General features: G+C 41.9%; 3 protein-coding genes and 2 long non-coding RNA genes across 7 annotated transcripts; 4 read left to right on the forward strand and 1 right to left on the reverse strand.

The window, feature by feature from the left end:
* The first annotated feature begins 1,701 nt into the window (after positions 1-1,701).
* On the forward strand, positions 1,702-3,741 carry LOC135347959 (dnaJ homolog subfamily C member 1-like). Its single transcript, XM_064546117.1, has 4 exons — positions 1,702-1,763; positions 2,067-2,580; positions 2,731-2,857; positions 3,532-3,741. Exons 1-4 carry the CDS (start codon positions 1,736-1,738, stop codon positions 3,601-3,603), a joined length of 741 nt encoding a protein of 246 aa, XP_064402187.1. The 5' UTR covers positions 1,702-1,735; the 3' UTR covers positions 3,604-3,741.
* Positions 3,742-3,836: 95 nt separating this feature from the next.
* On the forward strand, positions 3,837-4,825 carry LOC135348000 (uncharacterized). Its single transcript, XR_010398589.1, has 2 exons — positions 3,837-4,440; positions 4,492-4,825. It is a non-coding gene; the product is annotated as an uncharacterized LOC135348000 (long non-coding RNA).
* A 4,010-nt stretch (positions 4,826-8,835) lies between these two features.
* On the forward strand, positions 8,836-9,770 carry LOC135348023 (uncharacterized). The gene is made up of 3 exons (XR_010398623.1): positions 8,836-9,016; positions 9,163-9,273; positions 9,424-9,770. It is a non-coding gene; the product is annotated as an uncharacterized LOC135348023 (long non-coding RNA).
* Positions 9,771-9,868: 98 nt separating this feature from the next.
* On the forward strand, positions 9,869-23,382 carry LOC135347806 (uncharacterized). Of its 2 annotated transcripts, none has more exons than XM_064545870.1 (11): positions 9,869-10,002; positions 13,366-13,693; positions 13,891-14,026; positions 15,732-15,921; positions 18,496-18,732; positions 18,920-19,047; positions 19,350-19,650; positions 20,021-20,151; positions 20,346-20,421; positions 20,734-21,353; positions 21,829-23,382. In XM_064545870.1, exons 2-11 carry the CDS (start codon positions 13,370-13,372, stop codon positions 23,268-23,270), a joined length of 3,585 nt encoding a protein of 1,194 aa, XP_064401940.1. In that variant the 5' UTR covers positions 9,869-10,002; positions 13,366-13,369; the 3' UTR covers positions 23,271-23,382. The 2 variants fall into 2 exon arrangements, with proteins under 2 accessions (XP_064401940.1, XP_064401941.1); XM_064545871.1 differs by having other exon boundaries at positions 13,366-13,687.
* LOC135347957 (uncharacterized) lies at positions 16,357-17,545 on the reverse strand. Of its 2 annotated transcripts, XR_010398563.1 has the most exons (3): positions 16,836-17,545; positions 16,501-16,785; positions 16,357-16,468 (listed from the first exon to the last, which is right to left on the reverse strand). XR_010398563.1 is itself a non-coding variant. In XM_064546115.1 (2 exons), the coding sequence occupies exons 1-2, from the start codon at positions 17,502-17,504 to the stop codon at positions 16,570-16,572; spliced, it is 885 nt and encodes a 294-aa protein (XP_064402185.1). In that variant the 5' UTR covers positions 17,505-17,545; the 3' UTR covers positions 16,357-16,569. The 2 variants fall into 2 exon arrangements, 1 of the variants encoding a protein (XP_064402185.1); XM_064546115.1 differs by having other exon boundaries at positions 16,357-16,785.
* Positions 23,383-23,404: the final 22 nt, after the last annotated feature.

Here is a 23,404-nt window from a genome sequence, read left to right on the forward strand (position 1 = left end):
TATAATTATATTGTCTAGTATTTATTGTCAGTAGAACTGTACAGTTTTGTTTTGTCAGTAGAACCTGTGCAGTTTCAATTATATTGTCTAGTATTTATTGTCAGTAGAAAACCTGTACAGTTTTTGTATAATTATTGTCAGCTAATGTTTATTGTTGGGGATAATGCGCATGCGCCACAAAGGCTTTGCAAAAGGTGGGTGGGGCATTGCAAGTATCATCCTGCCATTGTCTCGTGGTTCGCTATCACTGGAAGCATAGAAAATTTATAGTATCTATGCTAGAAGTATCACAGAGCTAGAGCAGGGTAAGTTGCTTAAATGTGAATTAAATGCACATGTACGTACGTGTACATTTAGTATAAATCTAGACTGAGGCTGGTACACAAAGTTGTTTTTTAGCTTGTACTTAGCTTGTATTGCTACAAGCTATAAACTCTCATAGCTAGCTACCTATAAGCAATGCTATTGTGTACATTAATATATACTCCCTTAGCTATAGGGAAGCTAAGGGATTAATGGTTGAGCCAGTGACAACCTGGCCAGCCAGCCAATTCCATTATTGTGTGGTATTGTGTGGTACGCCCACTTTCCACATCGATACAACATTGACAGCCACTGTATTGTGCATTGTGGTCAACTTTATGTATGCCATAATGGGTATAATTGGGGCGAGCGAAGCGAGTTCCTTTGTGAGTTTCTTACCTAGTGTGCAACGTTGAAATTTGGTCTGTCTGTCTGTGTGTGTTAGGCTCCTTCACTGGCCTTCAAGACGAAAGAAAAGGCCTGCTACTATATAACTGTTTGCGCATGCGCAAAATTATTGGATAATTTTCCCCTAAAATTTCCATACTGCTCAGAAAAATATACTGTACAGACATAGTCATACACAGAGCTATATAGCTAGCTAGCTAGAGACAGAGCTGTAGGTTTGTTGCATAGCTATTTTCATTCTGATTGTAGACTTCACCAAGGTTAGTATTAGATGGGCGTGGCCTGTCCATATAGGCTACTATCAGCTTTCACTCCGTTCAGACGATTGTCATCCACACTGTTGCAGGCTGTGAGTCTTTTGTTAACATAGCAGGCTAAGGGTAGCTATCAGAATGCTATCAGATGGGCTAGAAACCTTCAATCGAATTTTCTCCTTCAATCTACTTCCATTTGTTGTGATGTCATAAAACGTTGTTATCCGTAGCCGCCAGATACCGGTAGATGGTTAGTGCATACACAAGCAGTCGATACCAGGCCCACTTCCCTGATGATAGTGTGGCCTGGTATCGAGGCTATGTGTGTGTGTGTCTGTCATGGACTGGCACGATATTTGTTTTTCGTACTCGAGACCCTTTACCAATTTCTAGCGTGAATTAATGCGCATGGGCACCACTGGCTAGCTACACTAAGCTCTGACAAGACACAGACACTCTTGAGATGACAGGCACACCTAGCCTGCATGTATTGTTGTCTTGTGATAATAAAAACCTTGCTTGGTCCACAATACAATAATATTAACTAACAAGGGGCACTTCCAAACTACTTTTACATTTCTTAACCTCATTATGACATTAACATTTTGACCAATCCAGGCCAGCCAGCCAGCCAGCCAGCCATGCAGCTCAGTCTCAGCTATATGGTCTCAGAGTCACTATAGCTAAATAGAGCGGTGAGGCTGACTGATCACATTAACACGGGTGAACTTGGACAAACCCTTAACTCAACCGCTTTCGCTCGCCCCCCCATGACACCTTGTGTCACTCTAGTTAATAGTTAGTTATGTGCAATGGTACTAAGTAATGATATAACTAAATGGAAATTTCATCTTGGCCTAAAGTGATCACTGTTTTGCTTGCTAACTTTGAGTGGGCCATAAAACAATTGTATATACCACCAGTACAAGTAGGCCTGGTAACATTACAACTAGACACACACACTCACACACACACACACACACACACACACACACACACACACACACTCTCACCCACCCACACACACCCTCACCCACACACCACACACACACACACACACACACACACACACACACACACACTCACCACACATGCACACAGCCAGTATCCCATACTCAGAATGGAAGGAAGCCATTCACCTCAAGCAACAAGACTCTCAACCCTCCGAACAACAAGATGAAAGTGATAAAGAAAGCGAAGAAGATGACAAAATCGAGGAGAAATCTATTAGGAGACGTTCTGGTCGGAAAACGTATCAAAATCAACTTCGTCAAAATGAAGTGCATCAAAAGGATCAAGCTGACACTGGAGAATCAAATCAAATCAGTGCTACAGATGAAGAGGTGTACGAGTTAGGTAGCTACGAGGATCAGTTGGAGGCAGTAATGAACGACTTAGATGATGACAGTTACAAGACTGCGTCAAAGAAGAGCTCAAAACTCGCCGCCCCACAGAGCAGCGGTAACAAGACACTGGGTAGAAATAGAGAAGGCACAACTGAAGTCGAGACTGTGGAGAATATTGGAGCTGGTCAAAGAGCTAACGGAAAGACCCACAAAAACTCGAAATTGGAACACGAATCACTTGCCACTAATGACTCTGAGGATCAATGCAGGTAACTGCTGGTATTGCATATTTTGTTACTTAATTACATGATCCTTACCAATTACATAAGTCTTTATTTTTGCCCACACAAGTATGCGTAATTCAATTAATCTCCTGCATAATATTTACCGGAGATTTCTCTTTTTTCCCCTGAGGCTAGCTCGTTGCCTAGTGATAACTGGAGCCAGTACCAACAGACTCAACTGGAGTGGGCCCTCTCTCACTATCCAAAGTTCTCTGAGGATCGCTGGGAAAATGTTTCTAGAGCTGTTCCTGGAAAATCAATGGTACGTACTCAAGGAGAAAATAAGCAAAGAGAGAATTCTATTTGAGCTTGAGAGTACATAACCTTAAAATTGTTGTTGTGCTATTTTTGAATGTATGCTACTTTGTAATAATTATGATGTTGAGTTCTGGCAGCCACACAAAACAGAGCGTCAACAAATTTGCAAACAATAATTGTGTTGTACAATGGAACAAAGTTTTAGCCATTATACAGAGGTGGCTTTTGTTGAGGTTTTTTTCTACACAAACTGTTCATTAGGGATAGGGACCTGGCCTCACAGTTGGCGTAGCCAGGATTTTGGGAAGGGCAGGGCTCAAATTGGTTTAGCATAGGCGCAGACTTTCATTGTAGTTTCTCTAAAAAAAGGTCATCACTTTTCCTCAGCAAGCATGCGCACATCGGATAGCCCTGCCCACATTTCAATTACATGACATCATTCTAGTAACTATGCATGCAGTAGAGCAGAATAGATTGACAGATCACGGTAATTCAAGCTAAGTTGAAATTGATGGAGCACAAAAGGGGGGGGGGCTCTAGCCCCATCAGCCCCCCTCTGCCTACGCCACTGGGTGGGCCATTTAGAGTTGTTCTACTGTATTAGCCATGTGTACAGTTTTTTGAGCCAGTCTTATACAAATCTGTTTGATTACTATGTTGTATTGTTTCACTGTGCAGGATGAGTGTGTCAAGAGATGTAAGGAGTTGTTCGAAGCTGTCAGGAAGAGAAAAGTAGACACTGGCAGATAGCTTAGTTCACAGCAAACACACTCTTATTCATAATTCCATAATTATTTTATTAGGCAAACAGATTTGTAATTTTTGTGTTGAATTCAGTGACACATAATTATCTCAAACCTCATAATTAAAAATTGTCAATGTTAACAATTAGCAAAAATTTGGTCTACCTGCCCTGAATAAGTAGCAGTTAAGCCGCCCTCGAAAGTTACCTGTGATTGAATGCTGCAGCAGCTCAGCTCAGATTAGCCTCGATCCCAGGCCGAGTTTTCGCTTTTATAACGGTTAGGCGAACAACTGGGCCTGGTACTAGTTGTCTGCGCATGTGTCAGTCGTTCGTCAGATTCTGACGAATGGATATTCTCGTTCACTTTCGTGACATTTATATTCGTGTACTATCGTGTACTAGAAGTCAGTTCCCGTTTTATCATTATTGGAATCGATTGGAATGGCTCTTAGCTGAAGCTTCTCTCTTCTCTGAAGCTTATTCTGAAGACTGAACAACAAGGGAAGAGGTATAAAGCTTTGTCAAGCTTGTTAAGGTCAGATATTTTTGTGTGGGCCCTATGGCCGGCTATGCTATCAAGTCTTGTTCATGTTTGGCAAGAATGTAGGTAGACTATAGTTTCATCATTAATATGGTGGATCAAGTGAAGAGTGTGAGCTAGAGAACTTGGTGCTGCCATCATCAGCTCGTCGACAATGACACTATAACCGAGAAATTTAATATGTATAGATCTACACGTATTTAAAATGTCTACTTCTCTGTACAGGAGCAATGGCTAATATCCAGCTATCCCAACAGTGCTCCTCTTGGCTATACTAACGGACGAGACTGGACAGTTTGAGGTAAGGGTTTAACCGTCTTTGGTTTCTTTTAATATTGTCCTATACTCACAGACACAGGACTGGAGTATGACCTGCTCATTCGAGCGTTGCTGGGTAGCTCAGAGACATCAAGAGAATCTACGTTTTCTCAAGCAATGAGTTACGAGTTGGGGCCTAGAATCAGAGAAGTCCAGCAGCCTGCTAAATCTTTTTGAAACGTAATTTGAAGGCATTCAATCATCCTGAAGTTGCCCTGTGTCACTGTAATTGTGCTGCAGCACAACTGGCAACTCCCCAGGCCTTTGTGAAGCAGCTCCCTATGTGCATCTTTTGTGTACTCACTCTGTGCATTTTCTGTGTACAAATTTCCATTATTGATTTATTAAATATTTTTGCCGACCACAAATATACAATGAAAATTTGACGCATGCGCAGACAACTAGTACCAGGCCCAGTTGTTCGCCTAACCTTTATAAAAGCGAAAACTCGGCCTGGGATCGAGGCTAAGCTCAGATCAGAAGGACACTGGAGATATTCAAGAGTTGCATTTGTTCTGAGTCTGCACACTGCACCATGGCCAGTTGGAGAGAGACCAGGTGCATAAAATATTGCAGAGAATTGCAGCTGCATTCTAGCTCAGTGTTTGTATAGCTATCAGTCTGATAATGCATGTGCATGTGTGAGTGATAGGTATAATTATTCATAGCCTCATAAATTAACAATAGCTAAGTTTGTGTTTTTATTCACATTGTATTTTTGAATTTAAAGTGCTGACATTGCACAGCAGGGGTGCAAGTGTGAGATTTTGAATGTCAATAGTATAGTAGATGAGCCCAACCTATTGGTCATACAAAACCACAAGTTGTAAAAATTGCTCATGCATGGGTAAGAATACAACAGCTCACATCCTGTTACTCTCTAGAGATCAAGGCATATCATATATCGCATGGGGAGGTCAGGTTTTTGTGTATGCATGGGAAAATTTCGTGGAGGTTAGCTTGCCCACGAAAATTATCCGCTATACATGTATAGAAATGGGGCAACGCCTAACTTGAGCCCTGAGCCTAACCATCCATTAATTTTGCAGCATGCATAATTACGTCATGCTTCGATGTTATGCACCTATACTTACCCTTACATGAAATAATTAATTTCATGCATGTGCAATATCATTGCCTAACTCATGCACTACAGTAAATGTTAATTGATGTACTCCCTTTTCATTCTGCAGCTTTCTCATATTGCTACTCACTTCAGTGTGCATGACAATGCCCTCAAACTCATCAACGCAACCTGGTAAAACCCGCAAGTTGTTTTTGTAAACCTTAATTTGATGTGACTCTTGCATAGGGAACAATGTTTTGGCCTTTATACAGAGGTGGCCTTTGTTGAGAGGTTGTTTTGTACACAAACTGTTCATTTGGGACCTGGCCGTTATATAGCAACTGGCCTTTATTCGGAGGTGGTTGTTAACAGAGGTTCCACTGTATATTAATTAAAAGGTCACTATAAATTATACTTTGGACCCGCATGCACAGTTAAAAGCCTTTTTTTTAGACAAAATTAATGTCCACAGTGACTTGCCTCATGCCCGCAGCCACTACAAGCATATATAGCTTCAATCCTTCACAGCTTTTTACCCTTTGAATTGAAGGTGGGCATGGGGACGAGGCTATCATTTACATGTGCACTAGCTGATTCACAAACTGCAATAATTTATAGGTACAAAACTGTAGTATAGACATGTATGGTCCAATTGCAGTTCCTCTTCCTGGACTACTTTGTGAGGTGACGGGTGAGATCCCCTTCGCTGTCTGTGATCCAACAATGTTTCCTGATCCAGTGTGTCATGCGGTGTACAGACATAATGGGACAACATTCACACCATCAGTAAGATAATTAATTATAAATATGTATCCTTCACGCATGCATGCATGTATGTTTGCATGTATATTGGCCGGTGCCTAAATTCATTTTGTGTCTAACCAAAATTTAACGGATTATTTTTTTCAGCACTTATCTTGTCACTCGGGAGAACACTGTGTTCCACATACTAATAACTGTGTATTGAAATTGATTTCTCATTTCGAGGACGAGGACGGAAATTTAGAGTATTCTTGTTGCTGCAATGCCACATTGTGCAATCAAGAAAGAACAGATAATGATGAACCTAGAATTATTTTCCCCATCCCTAATGAACCAATTACAACAACAACAACTACAACCGTTACCGTGACGATGGTACAAGGTCTACCGGATGGCACCATTACTGCAATAGTGGTTACTCCTACAATTATCGCCCTAGTGGTAGTAATGTTTGCTATCGGTGTCATATTTTTCTGTTGGAAACGGTGCAGAAATGATGAATACCTAGTCACTAATGACACTGGCAGACCGTATCCTACATACACAGGGAGTAGACCTAACCTGACAGGGCTGCTGTTGTCTGAAGCAGTACTCGGAGAAGGGAGCGATGGTGTTGTGTATGAGGGAACGTATCAAGAGAATAAGGTTGCCGTGAAGGTGAGTGAGTGACTATACTAATTATATGTACACAGTCGGTACGGGTGGTGCAGGGCTCAGATTATCGGAGCCATTTGCTATTTCTTGATTTATAATTATACATATAATAGTAGTTATAGACTGAGTATAATTATGTTACATGTATGCACATAATTAGAGGCTATATAGTTATGTGCTATGTTTGTTAATGTCGTGCATTCTCTCTAATCATACCGTACCCTCGCATTAATAGGCCCGTGCACAGTCCTCTAATAAGCCTAAACTGCATGCTTCCAGAAAAGGGTGGGCGTATTTTTGGGAGGGTATACAGTATAATTATTGGCAATTTGGTATTTGAATGCGGAATCGAATAATTCCATAATTACTGCAGGTTTTTCGGGAGAATTCCAGAGAGAGATTCTTCAGAGAGGTGGCAGTGTACACATCCTCCAGTGTCGACCACCAGAACATTCTCAAGTTCATCGGACACGATGAAAAAGAGATGAGACTGGTGGTTGCACTGCACACCCGGGGCTCTGTGTACACTGTCATCCAGAGGCAGGTGCTGACGTTAGCTGAATTCCAGCTCCTAGGAAAGTCAATATCATGTGGTGAGTACCGTATAGCGGATTATTTCGAGGGTATAAATTTTCGCAGAAATGCCTTTAGAAAGGTTTTCAGGGATTTAGCATGCATGCAATAATAAATTCACGGTTATAAATGTTCGCGATATATACATGCATGCTTAATCCGCGAAAACCACAAACATTAATTTTATACCCTCGAAATATACCCGCTATTGATATACGGTATATATCCTTTTGCCTGGCAATTTTCAAAACAGAATCCCCTTCAAGAAAGCTATAATTATGTATAGCTGATATGAAAGTACACGGTAATTTTCTCAGCTATAATAACTCTATATATCTTTACTCTCTATTATAACTTTGGCTATAATTATATACACATGCAGGACTGGGATTCCTGCACAGAAGCAGGCCACCATGCATAGTGCACGGTGATTTAAAAACTGCGAACATTCTGATTAAACAGAACGGAGAAGCTGCTCTGGCAGACTTTGGCCACAGTAGGCAATTTTTTACTGAGGATGTGAAGGTACGTATACTTTCTTAAAATGTAATTGTCTATAATTATAGTATAATTATATATAGCGGGTAAATTTGGCGATTTGGTGAAGCTTAAGGTGAGGGTCACCAATGTTTCAGTTTGATACGTAGTCCCATGCAGAAGGTCATGGCAATTATGCATGCATCGTCAAACCAACTACGTACCTCATTCACTAAAATTAGTATTAGGCTCACAAATGTACCCGCTATATGTTATCTGGGAATTTCCTATAGCTTGCAATTGTCTCCGACGATTTCCTCAAAAGCCATTCTTTTGACAATTTTCCTGAAATCTGAAGAAGCGAACTTATAAGGATATATAGGGTTTGATCCTTATAAAGTTCGTTTCTTCAAATGTTATTACCTGAAGTGCCGCTAAGACTCATACCACTAATAAACCACGATTCAGGAACCAATGACAGCCGGTACACCCATGTATGCCGCACCAGAGCTGATGAAAGTCAGGGTGAATAGCAGGACTGATGCTAAAGCTACTGATTCTTATTCCCTTGGTGTGGTTATATACGAGCTGTTAACCAGAACTCAACGAGATCAAGGTATGAATAAGTGTAATTTATGCGTTTAAGCAAGGAAATAAGTTTATCGCATAAATAATAATTATAGCATTCTGCTTTCCGAGCCGCCACAACTTTTATGCTCACATATATTCTAGCACTATATACAAATATTATAGCTAGGCCCTAGTTTTGGCAGAAACACATCAAGTATAATTATATACATGCAATAATTATAGAGGTTATAGTACAACTTGATAGGTCGTTTATATTAGTGCAGCAACTTTGATGATGAATTGTACCCTCACCATTCACTCACACACAGAGGAAGTGGAAGCTTACAAGCAGTCCATGAGTGGGAAATTAGCGGGCATTCAACAGCCTACAATAGATGAGATGAGAAGGCACATTCACAACAACAGTTATAGACCAAATATCCCTAAAAAATTCGATGTGAGTTTCGTTTAATATTTCACTCCCGTAATATATTTTACCTCGATCCTCCGCACTAAAGAAGTATACAATTGCAAACTCCACATGATACGTACTTTTGTTAATGACATATAATTATAGCACTCAAATAATAATATACACCGCAGGTATTTCCTGAGCTAGTCAAACTTGTACAAGACTTGTGGAGTGACGCTGCTGAGACCAGGCCGAAAGCAGAAGCAGCCTACAATGCTTTTATTGAATTTGGGTTGTTAATTGTGAGTTATGGAAGACAAAAAGTATAATAGAGTTAGTTAAACACTCAGATTTTGTGTGAAGAAAAATTAAGTTGTAGTTGAATATCGTACATACTAATTTGGGTATATAAATGCAGCTACATACTATGACTGTATTCCTCTCTTGTGCAGGCACCTCCCAGTCAAGCCTCGGCTTCAGCCTCGTGCACAGCTGAACATGTACATCTATCCCACCAACCCTCCCTAGAGATTGCAGAGACTGCATTTTAACTATATACTGTCTTAGGTCTATACCGACATTGTGAGTTTAACACTGGCCATGGTTGACTTGTTGAAGAACCTGTATATATAGCTTTTAATGTTGTGACTGTAGTATTTATTGTCAGTAGAACGGTTCTGTGCAGTGTGCAGTTTTGTTATTGTCTAGTATTTATTGTCAGTAGAACCTGTACAGTTTTTTTTGTCAGTAGAACCTGTGCAGTGTGCAGTTTTGTTATTGTCTAGTATTTATTGTCAGTAGAAAACCTGTACAGATTTTTGTTTTATTGATTTGGGATAATGCGCATGCGCCACAAATTATTGCAAAAGGTGGGTGGGGCATTGCAAGTTATCATCCTGCAGATATTGCTTTTACCACTCCCACGATCATGATTGTGTGTTTCTCCATTTTAATACAGTATAGCATAGTATCAGAGGTCCCTTACAAGTCGTGGTTCGCTATCACTGGAAGTGTCACAGAGCTAGAGCAGGGTAAGTTGCTTAAATGTGAATTAAATGCACGTGTACATTTAGTATAGATCTAGACTGAGGCTGGTACACACAGTTGTTTTTAGCGTGTATTTTAGCTTGTATTGCTACAAGCTATAAACTCTCATAGCTAGCTACCTATAAGCAATGCTATAGTATATACTCCCTGTTATATTAGCTATAGGGATTAATGGTTGAGCCAGTGACAACCTGGCCAGCCAGCCAATTCCATTATTGTGTGGTATTGTGTGGTACGCCCACTTTCCACATCGATACAACATTGACAGCCACTGTATTGTGCATTGTGGTCAGCTTGCTTTAGTTGTGGTTTGAGCAGAAAACCACAAAATTATCTATAAACTGTCCAATCTCTACGTACACATGCATACACTGACAGCCACTGTATTATGCATTGTGGTCAGCTTGCTTTAGTTGTGGTATATGGTTTGAGCATAAAACCATCCAATAAACTGTCCAATCTCTATGCACATGCATACACTGACTGTGTCTGTATATACACTCCCCCAAGCCTTGCCCTTGTTTATGTTAAGCGCATATTTCACATGATTAATATTTTCTACATACCAGCTTAGCATAACACGTTACAGCTATGGACAAGCTGCTTCACGTAGCTACGTGTATGGGCAATTGTTGAATGATGCTTACGTATGTAGCCACAGTGTGACCACTAAATATAGACTCCATGGATCACCTCTTAGAAAATCTATGAACTTAGTCAAATCTCGATAGAAATTTACTCATCACCATTAATCTCATTTTCTGTGTGTGTGTGTGTGTGTGTGTGTGTGTGTGTGTGTGTGTGTGTGTGTGTGTGTGTGTGTGTGTGTGTGTGTGTGTGTGTGTGTGTGTGTGTGTGTGTGTGTGTGTGTGTGTGTGTGTGTGTGTGTGTGTGTGTGTGTGTGTGTGTGTGTGTGTGTGTGTGTGTGTGTGTGTGTGTGTGTGTGTGTGTGTGTGTGTGTGTGTGTGTGTGTGTGTGTGTGTGCGTGCGTGTGTTTAGAGGATCCACTGCACACAGTTGACTATCCACACACACACACTATAACTACATTTGTGGATATTATACTTTAGTGCATACCATGTGTTTGTTACCAGCGCGTAACGAGATCCCCCCCACACACCACCCACTGACTCAGTCTCACCACTGGAATGCTAGAACACATTCTCTGACCTCACACACTAGCCATGATCACAGACTAGGCATGTGTATGTGTGTGTCCAGTAAATATGTCAGGTTGTTCGTACTATATAAAATTATGCTCGCACTTTCCGTGCAAAACACAACTATTTAATGAATACTGCTTGCTTTGATGCCATTGTACATGCAGGCAGATATCAACCTTTCTCTCACTCCATGCAGCACTGTATAGTAATTGTCTGTTCCTTTGTTTGCAATAGCCTCTCTAAGCACACGTATACACAACACCATAAGTTTATAGCCTCAGGTCTTTTGTCTCTTGCTAATTAATTATATACGTAGCCTCAGGTCTTTTGTCTCTTGTACATAGCACATTTTCCTTATACAAGCTTAGCCCCTATAGTAAACTGATTTTCAATGTTTTGGTTATGTAAGTGTTCCAGTTATTAGATAAACAATAATGGCATCCTTTTGAATACTTTGGAGCAGTTACTTTGGAGCAGTCAATGCTATTCTTTCGGAGAAAATTAAGCTCAATTAAATTAAGGTGTACATTTTGTATAATACTGTCTAATTACATGTGCTGTGTTTGTACCATTGGTAATTTCATACCCTAAACAAAAACACTACGTAATGTGATATGATTGGGCACTATAGATATTGTCCTGTGATCTTCTTAGTGTGAGTGTGAGGTATGTAATCTCCGAGTCTGGTACTCTATGGCCTCTCCCCCAACGTGTATTCTCTATCCATAATTATTCGTATATTGACAAATAATATCGTATCTGTGGTAATTAACACTCGAAATTTAGTGCCCGAATTCCCTCGTTTTAGCAGTTATTTTCTGGTAATGAATTCCAATTAGCGATTACCTCAGTACGCCGGAGTACGTGTATCAGTGTAATGTTGGTAGTGTCGATCATAGTAGCTAGAAACCACCCGTGTGGTTTTGTTGTGATTAATCTGCAAGTTTATAATTTCTCCAGCTGGTTAGGTAACGTAGGTGTGTGTGATGTTTGACCTAGTGCCTAACTAACCCTAACAGTGTGTGATGTGTGCGTGGGTAACACCTATAGAGCCGTGTATCTGTGTTGTCTCCGTCGTTATTCCCACTAGCACAACAAACCGGTTAAGCATGAGAACATGTAGTCTGGTACATACCTTTAATAATCAATATCATGCTATGGTGCTTGCCAAAGTTCAACAAATGTCCTTTTCAGTTTAGACCAAACATTATACGGTAGTATGTACAGTGAAACTTGTTTATAGTGATGACCCTTGGGCAGACCAACAGTGGCTGTATTATAGAGGGTGGCCTGCTAACACAGGTCTAAACACATGCTATATATGGAGCCCATTAACCTGGCTGTATTATAGAGGGTGACATGCTAACACAGGTCCAAACAGGAAACCTATTATAGAGGGTGGCCTGCTTATAGGGACACCACATACGTAGAGACAGGATTCATGCAAAATTGTTATACACACTATAGCTGTGTAAGCCTGTCTTGTGTATTGTCTGCACGAGTCTTAATTATCAGTAATAGGCACCATGCACTCCCCTAGCTAGAAACACTACTCCACTGTTTTGGGCCCAAGGCGTGATAAAGTTACTCATACAGCTGTGTTATTGATTACAATGCAATATTTGTGATAGTAAAATAATAGTTATTCGATATTCACCCTTTTATCTCCACTTTTCCCGACTAATTTTCCGACCACCCAGTGCTGTAAGGGTGTTTAAAATTAAAACGTAAAGACGAGCTTTTTAAGGTTGAATGGAAAGTTTGGAGTCAGATATAGATGAATATAACTGTAACGTACGTAGGACGTAGGATCAAAGAATTTGTGAATGAACATACCTTCTAGAACAAAACACTTGTTCTGTGCTTCGGTGGTACTCGTGGTATGAGAAAATTAATTATGTGTCAATTGCCAGTTAAAATATAATTATAATGACAAGATTCCCATGCATTGAATAACATATTGCTGTACTGCTTTTGCTAATGTAGTAGCAACGATTGCACATGTGAAACACATTCCGTTACGGTACTTAAGAAAATGGTATTGTAGACAGGTGCTGGGTAATGATGCAATCTCATTGTGCCAAACTGTTGTAACGCACCCGCCCACACACACTGCACACATCCCGCTCACACCTCACCACACATACACATACGCTCACACACACTACACACACACACATACAGCACAATGCCGGAGTTCCGATTCAGACGCAAGAAACAACAAAACCGCCGGAAAACGGTTCACAATCCGGAAGAAACTGCCAAACAAATTGAAGCGGCTAAAACCGTTGAACCCAGCAAACCACAGAAGCGGAACAGTATCGGGACCGTAAAACAACCCTCACCAAAAGCGGGTGTGTCTGAACTGGAAGTGGATGTGGCCAGTGTCCCCAAGGCCGACAGGAGTAGCTTGGTTCAGGAGAGAGAAAAGTTTTTTGAGTTGTTGCGGACTAAGTATCCCGAGCAAGCTTCGAGTTTGGAGAAGATGACCAACGGAGACGAGGAGGTGATGGTGTGTAGGTAGAGTGGGCATGTGTGGAGAGTGTGTTGGGGGGTGGGCGTGGAAGTGTGCGAGGTGTGGAGCATATTATAATAAATTTGTGCCCATAATAATTATTGTGGAGGGTGGCTAGAGTCTCTTTGTCCTCATTTTTGAATGCTGTTCTGAATTCAATGTTTTTTCTAATCACAAATTATTCTCTCTTATAGACTAACGGACACGATGTGGATATGTTTGATCGACCAATGGAATTCGAGGATAGCAACGGTATCTTCAAAACCACGAGTGCGTCTGAGCTGCCCTCGTACAGAGCCGAGGAGCGGACCATCGCCAGCTCCTTTAATGGTGAGTTGGTGGGAAGCGTAACATTGTGTGGCTACCTTTGGGGAGAATAGCCACCAACCTTGTCTTGTCTTTTCTGTTTTGACCTCCTTTATAGTGTTCAGGGATATATATAATGTGCCCAATTTATTGCATCAATTCAACACACATTTGCCTCTTGTATTTAAACTAGGCCTATAATGATAATTATGGTTATTTTTGTGTAAATGCATGCCCTAGGCTATAGGGTGAGGGTTGTTCATGTTCACCTCCTGTAAGATTGAGGACTGATATGACAGCCATAACAACACAGCCCTTAGTTACGTAGCTTGTTGTAGCGAGATTGAATGGGATTGTTCATTACGACCTTCTTACATAAGATAGTCTCTATAAGTGTGGAGCATAGACTTGACTGCACGTATAGCCAGCCATAACACACTATTATAGTTGGTGTTTGTTTAATTCAACACAGCCCTTGATTAGCTTGTTATAGCGAGAGTGAAGTCCCTCGTGACAATACAATCATTTTGTCTCCTTAAAAAAATGACAAATAATTATACCGACATCACCACATACCCATATTCATAATAGCAGCTCTGCAAATATATACATGTAATGTGCTTGTATTTGGTTGGTTAATTCCATGTCTCGATCTAGCTAACAGTAGCTATAGCTTCCAAGGGAAGTCAATTTGTGCTATACAGTTACCGACAGTCACTCGGTGGTTGATTAGAATGATCAGCATTACAAAAAGATGACCCTAATAATGTTCTGCAATGCAGCACTTTCAAAGCTGTATCAACAGTGACAATTAAATAATCAAATGCTGCATGTGATCTTAAGATTCTTACCTTGACACTGTGTACATGTACATGTACAATGCCGGCAAAGTTCCGGTAAAAAATGTTTGAATGTTGGCCTGTGTGGAATTCCAGTAATTTGTTGAACACATTCATAATATTCACTAGCTGTGTAACTCTGTTTAGTGTGTGTGTGGGAGGATGGTGAATTACTGCACCCACCAAACTGTCTCCACGAGGTCAAGCTAGTCCACCTCGTTAACAGCATTCCTGAGATTCTATCATGCATGATACAGCTTATGTACATTCAACATAATTATCTTTTATTATTGGATGTATTAATAGTGCTTCTTAGAAGCTCTCTCTGTAAGTTAATTTAATTATGTCGAGAATTAATTTAAGAATTCATTATTTGCACTTGAGGGGATTAGAGACGTGAATATTATTAAGAGGTGGTCTGTTTGTTGTTTCTAGAGCTATGTATGAATATTGTTACTCCCCCTCGTCTTGTGTGGGTGGGGCCACAAAACAATGGAATGTTGTGTATAAAGCCACGCACACATGTGGATTTGTGAATGCACTGTGTTACCTACATACCGTGTTCATTATCTGCTATTGCGATTGACAGGCTATAGACTCGACTGCATACACTACACACTACACAGGCCATGGTATTGTGTCAGCGTGTACTTTTGTCAAAATTGGCACAGACTTTGGTCAGCCACAAAACCTTGATCTGAGCATACCTTGTGGTGATATAGGCCTTGTCTATAGAGCTATAGAATGGTATTGATTGCTTTATAGTGAAGTTATCCCTCCCCACACACACACACACACACACACACACACACAACTCACTCATCCCACTCACCCACTTCACACTCCTCACACACACAAACTCACACACTTCCCCTCACACATACACACAGAATGTCTCTTCCTTCGCTATGGCAAGTCGGTACGTCACTGTCCCATGCCATCACCCATCACACTCTCAACCGTAAAGAGCTTATATCGTAATCTGTTTGACCTCGGGGACGACCTCCTCAAGAACCCAGACTCATTAATATTTGTGAGAGAGCGAAGTTCACGGGAGTGGAAGAAACTAGAAGGAATTGGGTGAGGAAACCAACTGTTACTATTCCCTTATAGGCTGGTAGCCAACTAGCAATTTGTTCCCTATAGGCTGGTAGCCAACTAAAAATTGTTGAGAGAGAGAGTGTGTGTGTGTGTGTGAAGTACAGTGTATGTGATCTAGTCTCGATTCCAGGCCGTAAGGAAGGAGAAAAACAGGGCCTGGAATAGAAGCTATATATGATCGAACTATCATTGAACGTGACTTGTACAGTCATGCAGTGGCGTAGGCAGAGGGGGGGGCTGACGGGGCTAGAGCCCCCCCTTTGTGCTCTATTTTTGGCTTCGTGACCAACCTCCTCTGGCTTGCGGGTAAAGGAGGCGGTGACCCTTTGCCGCTCGCAGTAGCCATGCATATTTAGTGGCGTCATAAGACGGCAGCAAGCAGAGGCGGAGGAAACAAGTATTGATATTGACTGCCAAGTTTGAAGAATAAAATAACTTAGTACTGAATCAATACTATTGAGCTGAACATGATAATGGTGATGGCAACTAACGTAACAGTACTATAGTATAAGGGACTACTAAATTAGGTCTAGTAACGTGAATGATAATGACTACTTTGGTCTAGTACTCACTGACCCATAACTGATTAAGCTGCTAGCGTTTGTAAATGAATAGTCTCATAACTGTTCAAACAATGTTCTGTGAGATGGGGCACCTCGTGATGACTAGTGTGCAGGTAAATTGAGAGAAGTTGTATGATAAATGTGATCCTGTTGATGAATCAATATGTGTAGTCACACAGAGACATTCCACATTTGACCCATCTCTTTGACGAAGAGTGCTAGTATCCAACTTGAGTGGTATTGGGCCATACTTACACGCCATGCTCAGTGTGTAGTATCCCTGTATAATTATGACATAGAGAGATATAGAAATTAAAGTTAACAACTTACGGATTTGTTCACTGGTAGGGTTGGTGTTATACAGTAGGTCCAGTACACAGAACCACGTTCATAGTTAGTGCAGCTTCCTGTCTCCTGGATGCAGTTCTGGTAGAGGTTCACTGGAGAGTTAACTCGAGTGGTCAGAGAGTTCACTGAAGTCTGAAGGCTGTTCAACTGAGTCGTGGTTGCTCCATTGGCTGCGTTTAGAGAGCTCACTGAAGACTGCAGGCTGTTCAATTGAGTCGTGGTTGCCCCATTTGCTGTGTTTAGAGAACTCACTGAAGACTGAAGTCTGTCAGTAACTGCATTCACCTCGCTGTATACTCCGTCAATCTTTCTAGAATTATTTAGCACAACCTCGTTTTCCAAGTGCTGAAAATCGGTTAGTAGTTGTCGGAAATTGCTTTTGACTGTTGAAGACAAATGTGATAGCTCATCATCAACTTTTGACTTGGAAGCTGATTTCTCCCTCAACTCTGCTAGCTGATCGTTGATGAGGCTGACCTCGGTGTTGAGCTGAATGATGTTGTTTTGAGTAGCTTTGTAGATTTGATACAGCTGATCAATTTGAGTCTGCTCTCGACCCTCGTCCGAGTTAGTCTCTTCGGGTGCAGGGGTGCAAATGGTTGGCCTGGATACCAGAGCGATCGTTAGCAAGATGTAGAGTGTTGTTTCCATTCTGATATCCTCGGTGTCTTGTAAAGTTGATGATGTATCACGTCCCTTTTATATTTTTGTGATTTCCAAATGTCCCATTCAGCAAGTTGCAGAGGGAGTATATAATATTTCATCTGTGCTTGATATTTGAACCTTTTAGTCAATCCGTCTGTCCTATACCAACGCTGTGCAGTGTGATATTTGAACCTTTTAGTCAATCCGTCTGTCCTATAGCAATACTGTGCAGTGTGATATTTGAACCTTTTAGTCAATCCGTCTGTCCTGTAGCAACACTGTGCAGTGCGGTATTTGAACCTTTAAGTCCTTTCGTCTGTCCTATAGCAACACTGTGCAGTGTAGTTGTGAACCTTTAAGTCAATCCGTCTGTCCTATAGCAACACTGTGCAGTGTAGTTGTGAACCTTTAAGTCAATCCGTCTGTCCTATAGCAACACTGTGTAGTGTAGTTGTGAACCTTTAAGTCAATCCGTCTGTCCTATAGCAACACTGTGCAGTGCGGTATTTGAACCTTTTAGTCAATCCGTCTGTCCTATAGCAACACTGTGCAGTGTAGTTGTGAACCTTTAAGTCAATCCGTCTGTCCTATAGCAACACTGTGCAGTGTAGTTGTGAACCTTTAAGTCAATCCGTCAGTCCTATAGCAACACTGTGCAGTGCGGTATTTGAACCTTTAAGTCCTTCCGTCTGCTCTGTAGTCTTACTGGTTTATTGACTGGCAGTTGTGCATGGTGTTGCACAATACTTCTGATTGTCTGTTTGTACAGTTATAATAATTATAGCTAGTAGTCTCCTTTTGTTGCATGACAATTTATTTTTGAAGCCCTGAAGCAGTGTCTCTGGTGCATGCAGCATACAATGATCAACTCAAACTCTACAGTTGTTTGCTATGTCCATTAGCAGAGAAATATGTGCACATGATTTTTATTTGTGACGTTTGCATTTTTGTTGGAGCATGACGGTATTTAAATTAATTTTGTGATTTTCACATGCAGTATGGTGTTGGATCACTGCACACTACTGTTGCTAGAGCCAGGCCACACCCTAAACCACACCCCCTCCCCACCGGCAGACTCGGACATCAACACACCCCTCGATCTATCGGCGGCCAACACACAGAACTCATCACAAGGGTCCCAGCCTCACGTGCACACTAGCGGTGTGGGGAGTGGAAGCCACAGCAGTGCGGACGACAAAGAAGCCACACCCACCACTGGACAAGGACGCAAATGGTTAGCTAAATACAGTACAAATACAAGTTGTCACACTGCTAGCTGATGCTGACTTAATACTCAGTAATTCCTCACACCCACCTACCCACCCACACACTCATACACTCACACCCACCCTCACACACGCACACACACACTCACGCCCGGCCACCCACACCCACACACTCCCACACCCACATATATACAGTAATGGTCTATGGAAGGCGGGTCGTAGTAAGGATGTCGAGGATTTGACGAGGGTACCGGATAATCTCCCTGTCCACAAGACCCACTCCCTCACCTCCCCACTCTCCCTCACCAGCAGCACCTCCGGAGGTAAGGACGGCACTCAATGCATATTGATAATGCTCGTAGTACAACCTCAATGAGGTTCTAGAGCAGCTAGACAGTGAGAATAGCAAAGCGCTCATTAACGATGGTGCATTTTAAATGTATTTTGTAGAAAAGCGATTGCTACTATCGTTTAAAGAAAATTTTTACGCCTTAATTGCACTTCTATCATCACATGCTACGTGTGCGTACTTATGAAAACGCCGTATTAGGTACTATAACAGTTCTCAATGTGTACAGTAGTTCGATGTAATTGTGCCCCCTCACCTTTAATCTTTGACCTCTAGTGTACTCTGAACCAACCGTGGACACCAAGAAAGTATCAGAGAAAACACGTTTCCTACAAAACCGGATTTCAAGCATGAAGTCCGAATTTAAAAAGTTACGTAGCGACCATGTCACCAAGATGAGCGAGTTCTCACTGACAATGAACCAGACGTCCAATCAGATCACAGCAGCCCTGAGGGCGTTCTCAAAAGTGGGTGGAGTCGGTAGTGGTGGGGAGGAGTTTAGAAGAGAGAGGATCGAGTTATATAGCGAGGAAGAGAGTTATCAGAAGCTCTCGAATGAAACACTCGGAGAATTGAAGTAAGTGTGTATAATTATAGCTATAGCTACATGAGCGAGCAACTGCAAGAACATGCACACCATTCCCAACCCTAACTCCATGGGCCGCCACTAAGTATCGCCTAGGTCTGACCAATAAAACAGTCATTGCTTCTGTACTGTAGGACGAGTAGAATATTATACGTATACACCACCTTAATCTTATGCACAAAAGAGACAACAAAAAAGGCCATTAAAGATGCTTCATTTAACGCTAGGTCCCATGCATTTTGAGAGTACTACAGTTTGCTCTTTAAGTAAAGCTTAGAAGGAGCTCTTTCAAATTAGTGACATGCTCAACTCACACCTCTCACACTCATCACACCCCTCACACACCCTCACACCCTCACAGGCTCCTGGAGACGGCAGTAGAGGATATGAGAGTGGATGTGGTGGATCGTCGCTGTGGTGTTGAGGAACAAGAGGTGGACTCTCTGTTACACGCTGTTTCCACAGTTACTAAAGCAGTTAACGAAATGCAAAGTACGTACATTATTAAAGCTGAGGAAACACATCTGAACCAAAAATAATGACTTGGTAACATGCACGTGTGGTTTTAGCATCTCGCTTATTAAAGTAGACTCGAGATGGGTAGTCAGTCAATGTATAAGCTCACTACAATAATTATATAAACTCTACCTCCACAGCTCACTGTATATAAACTCTACCCCACACAGCTCACTATGCCCCCCTGGAGGCCAAAATAAAACGAGTGATGGAGTCAGAACTGCAGACAGTTATCAAAGAGGAAAAGTGAGCTATAATTTATGTACTTTGTCGCTGCAGTGCATGTATATGTACGTATACTGGTGCAAAATGAAATTAATGTTATGTCTGCAGTGGATAACTTACAGAAAGATTGGCTCATAAAACTGTTCATAAGTACAAACCTTTCTACTGTAGAAAGGGCAACCCCTATCAGTACAATAATTTCCTGGAGCTTGAGATTGTAATGCTCTCTAAGTACGTATATACAAAACTGCCTCTATGAACATCGTATGTACATGCATGCATATATGTCATGTCTGCATCTGGCTAACATGTTGCCCCGCCCCCCCTCCACAGATACATACAAGGGGAGGGGCTTAGAGTCACTGAAGCCGTCGATACCTGCACCAAACTTGAACAGACACTGGGGGTACTCATGCAGTTCGCAACCGTCCAATCACATCGCACGCCACTAGTACCCTACTATTACTCGGCGACAAAACCTGATCGAGAGGCCCTCCTGGAAAATATTCAAGCTGTGATACCAAACCACGCCCATAGGGTGGAGTGTCTGAAACGAGCCGAAACTATATTCAAGAAAAAGAAAGCACTTCATTCGCCTTTGAATGCTAAGTTGAAAGAGTTTGAAGCACAGTTGCGTATACAGCGCGACCACCTTCGCCATATCGAGGTGTCTACAATTGAAAAACGCCATCAGATGAAATTACAAGCCAATTTCATGGAGGAGAGATATAAAATGGAGAAAGAAATTGCAAAGGAGCTGGAAACGGAACGAATATTGGCTCTCCAGAAACGAGAGCAGCGAAAGAAGCAGATGGAAGAGTTGTGGAAATGGCAACAAAGAGCGAAAATGGATAACGAGAAGACGAGACAGAAACAGAGTATACAACGTGTGATGCAGGGAGTGGGCAGTTTGTCCGGGAGTCAAAAATCAATACCAAGCTCAGAGGGATCAGGTGAGCAGTGTACGTACATGTAGGGACTCTTACACATGCATGTACATATAGTTCGTATAAACTGTATAGTTTTTATTATTATGCGCAAGGCTATCTATTATGCGCAAGGCTATCTACACAATCGTTCGGTTAATTAGAATTGATGGAAGCTCTTTGATGAATAGATTATCCAAACTAAGTATATTTATTACGGGCAGTCAATAAATTTAAGAACTGTATACTTATAGCGCACGCATATAATTAAGTATAGATAATTATTATGTACATACGTAGATTGATCACTATGCATTGATACAATTGTTCAAGCACCGCGGTTACTAAATGCCTCGAGGCATGTGTTTGAAAAGTGCATTACAGACAATGTTGCTTCTAGCAGTGCAGCTGTGTTGTACAAACACCTTTGGGTGACAAAGTTTACGTCTAATAATTAATTTTGTTCTATCACACAAACATTGATCCATAATACCCCTCTCAGGTAGCCACATCCGCTCGTCCAGTGATGACCAGACCACCCTCACCCCACACATCTCACTCTCACAGACCAGTGACCCCGCCCCTCCTCCGCAGATGCCTCCTTCCAAGGGAAAACGATTCCGTAAAAAGGATCATCTTCAACCATGGCAAAGAAAGAGCATCGGCTACGTTGGCGAGTTTAGTGAACTTTTTCAAACAATCGCCGATGAAGCTCAAACCTCGAAACAAGTTTCTCATCCCTTGACAAATACGACAAAGCCAACCAATCAATACCCGTCGTCCAATCAAAATGCAGCGTCCAAGTCACATGATCTACAGCCGTCAAATCAAGCCAAACTCTCTAAACCTAATGAGCAATCGTCCAATCAAATTTCAGCACCTCCGATGGTCAAAGCAACACTCGGTCCGAAAATAGAGGTCAAAGAGTTCACTGGTGATTTACGACAACAACCGTTCCAGACCACGCCCCCTTTTAAGCATCCTAGCAAGCAGTCGAGTTCTCAGTCTCGTCCTACGAAAACAGTCGGTCAAATTCGAGCGACGTCCACCAATAAACACGGTACCATACCGTCTCGCTATCTACAATACGAGTACGGTAGTCAACCCGACACAGACAGCCTTAGCTCCTATCCAAGTAAGCGCGGCTACAAGAGCTCCATTAATTCCCTCAGTCAGCCGAGTAGCGACGATGCCCCCGGCTCGGCGGCAGTCCGTTCACACATGCAACCAATGCTAGCTGCTTATCAGCCAGATGCTCAACAGAAGAGAGCTACTATTGGTAGTACACGGCAAAGGGGCGGGGCAGAGCGCCCCCCTCAAATGAAGAGATCTAATTCGGACGATTCGATTTACGATAGTAGCACGCTTGAACGAAGGAAGAAACAAGGGCTTGGTGGCACTCCTTATAAGGTGAAGCAACAGGGCGATATTAGTCCCTCTGGTAACAGGAGGTGGGCTATGAATATGCTTAACAAGGACACACTTCCTGTTGAACACAGACAGGTTCAGTTCGGCAATCGTCAAGGAAACAGGGGACGGCTACGTAACAGCAGTGCGAGTAGCGGGAGCTCGGGTGATCGTCAGAGTGCAAAGGTCATGGGAGGTCAACAATGCTATCAGCATCATGTGCCGAAAGGTCGTCCGGAAGTACCACCCCAAAAACACGCCCCCAACTGCCCCACTCATGGACACTTACATAATCCCCCGTTACGAGTAACCAGAAGTGCTCAAGTACCCTCAGATTCACCTTTGACCTCTTACCCTCGGCACTTAGCGTCAGCTACACACACATTTCAGATGAGAAGTGCGTCCAATGGGATGCCAATGCAGCAGCATCAACATAAAAGGGGGCGTGGCACTCATTATCCTGGTCATATGACGTCTGGTGGAGGTCATGTGACTAAGCGACGTGATGTGGAGGATCATGTTGGATCGCTTGTATGAACAGAAAATTATTTCCATACCTGATGTGTCAATCAATTAAAAACTCTTTTTATTACAATTATAATATTATTTAATGTATTATTGTGATTTTATCGCAATTATGATTAAGCTGTGTAGGATTAAGCGTGTCCGGC

The sequence above is a fragment of the Halichondria panicea genome, chromosome 14 (assembly GCF_963675165.1).
Source record: "Halichondria panicea chromosome 14, odHalPani1.1, whole genome shotgun sequence".
NCBI classification, from domain to species: domain Eukaryota; kingdom Metazoa; phylum Porifera; class Demospongiae; order Suberitida; family Halichondriidae; genus Halichondria; species Halichondria panicea.

Excerpts from the sequence above, each read along its gene's own strand:
- LOC135347957 (XM_064546115.1), bottom strand. The coding sequence starts at position 17,504 with ATGGAAACAACACTCTACATCTTGCTAACGATCGCTCTGGTATCCAGG. Across the intron at positions 16,786-16,835 it reads CCCTACCAGTGAACAAATCC|GGATACTACACACTGAGCAT; the intron begins GTAAGTTGTTAA and ends ATAATTATACAG.
- LOC135347806 (XM_064545870.1), top strand. The coding sequence starts at position 13,370 with ATGCCGGAGTTCCGATTCAGACGCAAGAAACAACAAAACCGCCGGAAA. Across the intron at positions 20,152-20,345 it reads AGCAGTTAACGAAATGCAAA|CTCACTATGCCCCCCTGGAG; the intron begins GTACGTACATTA and ends TACCCCACACAG. Across the intron at positions 20,422-20,733 it reads ACAGTTATCAAAGAGGAAAA|ATACATACAAGGGGAGGGGC; the intron begins GTGAGCTATAAT and ends CCCCCTCCACAG.
- LOC135347959 (XM_064546117.1), top strand. The coding sequence starts at position 1,736 with ATGACACCTTGTGTCACTCTAGTTAATA. Across the intron at positions 1,764-2,066 it reads TTGTGTCACTCTAGTTAATA|CCAGTATCCCATACTCAGAA; the intron begins GTTAGTTATGTG and ends ACATGCACACAG. Across the intron at positions 2,858-3,531 it reads CTGTTCCTGGAAAATCAATG|GATGAGTGTGTCAAGAGATG; the intron begins GTACGTACTCAA and ends TTCACTGTGCAG.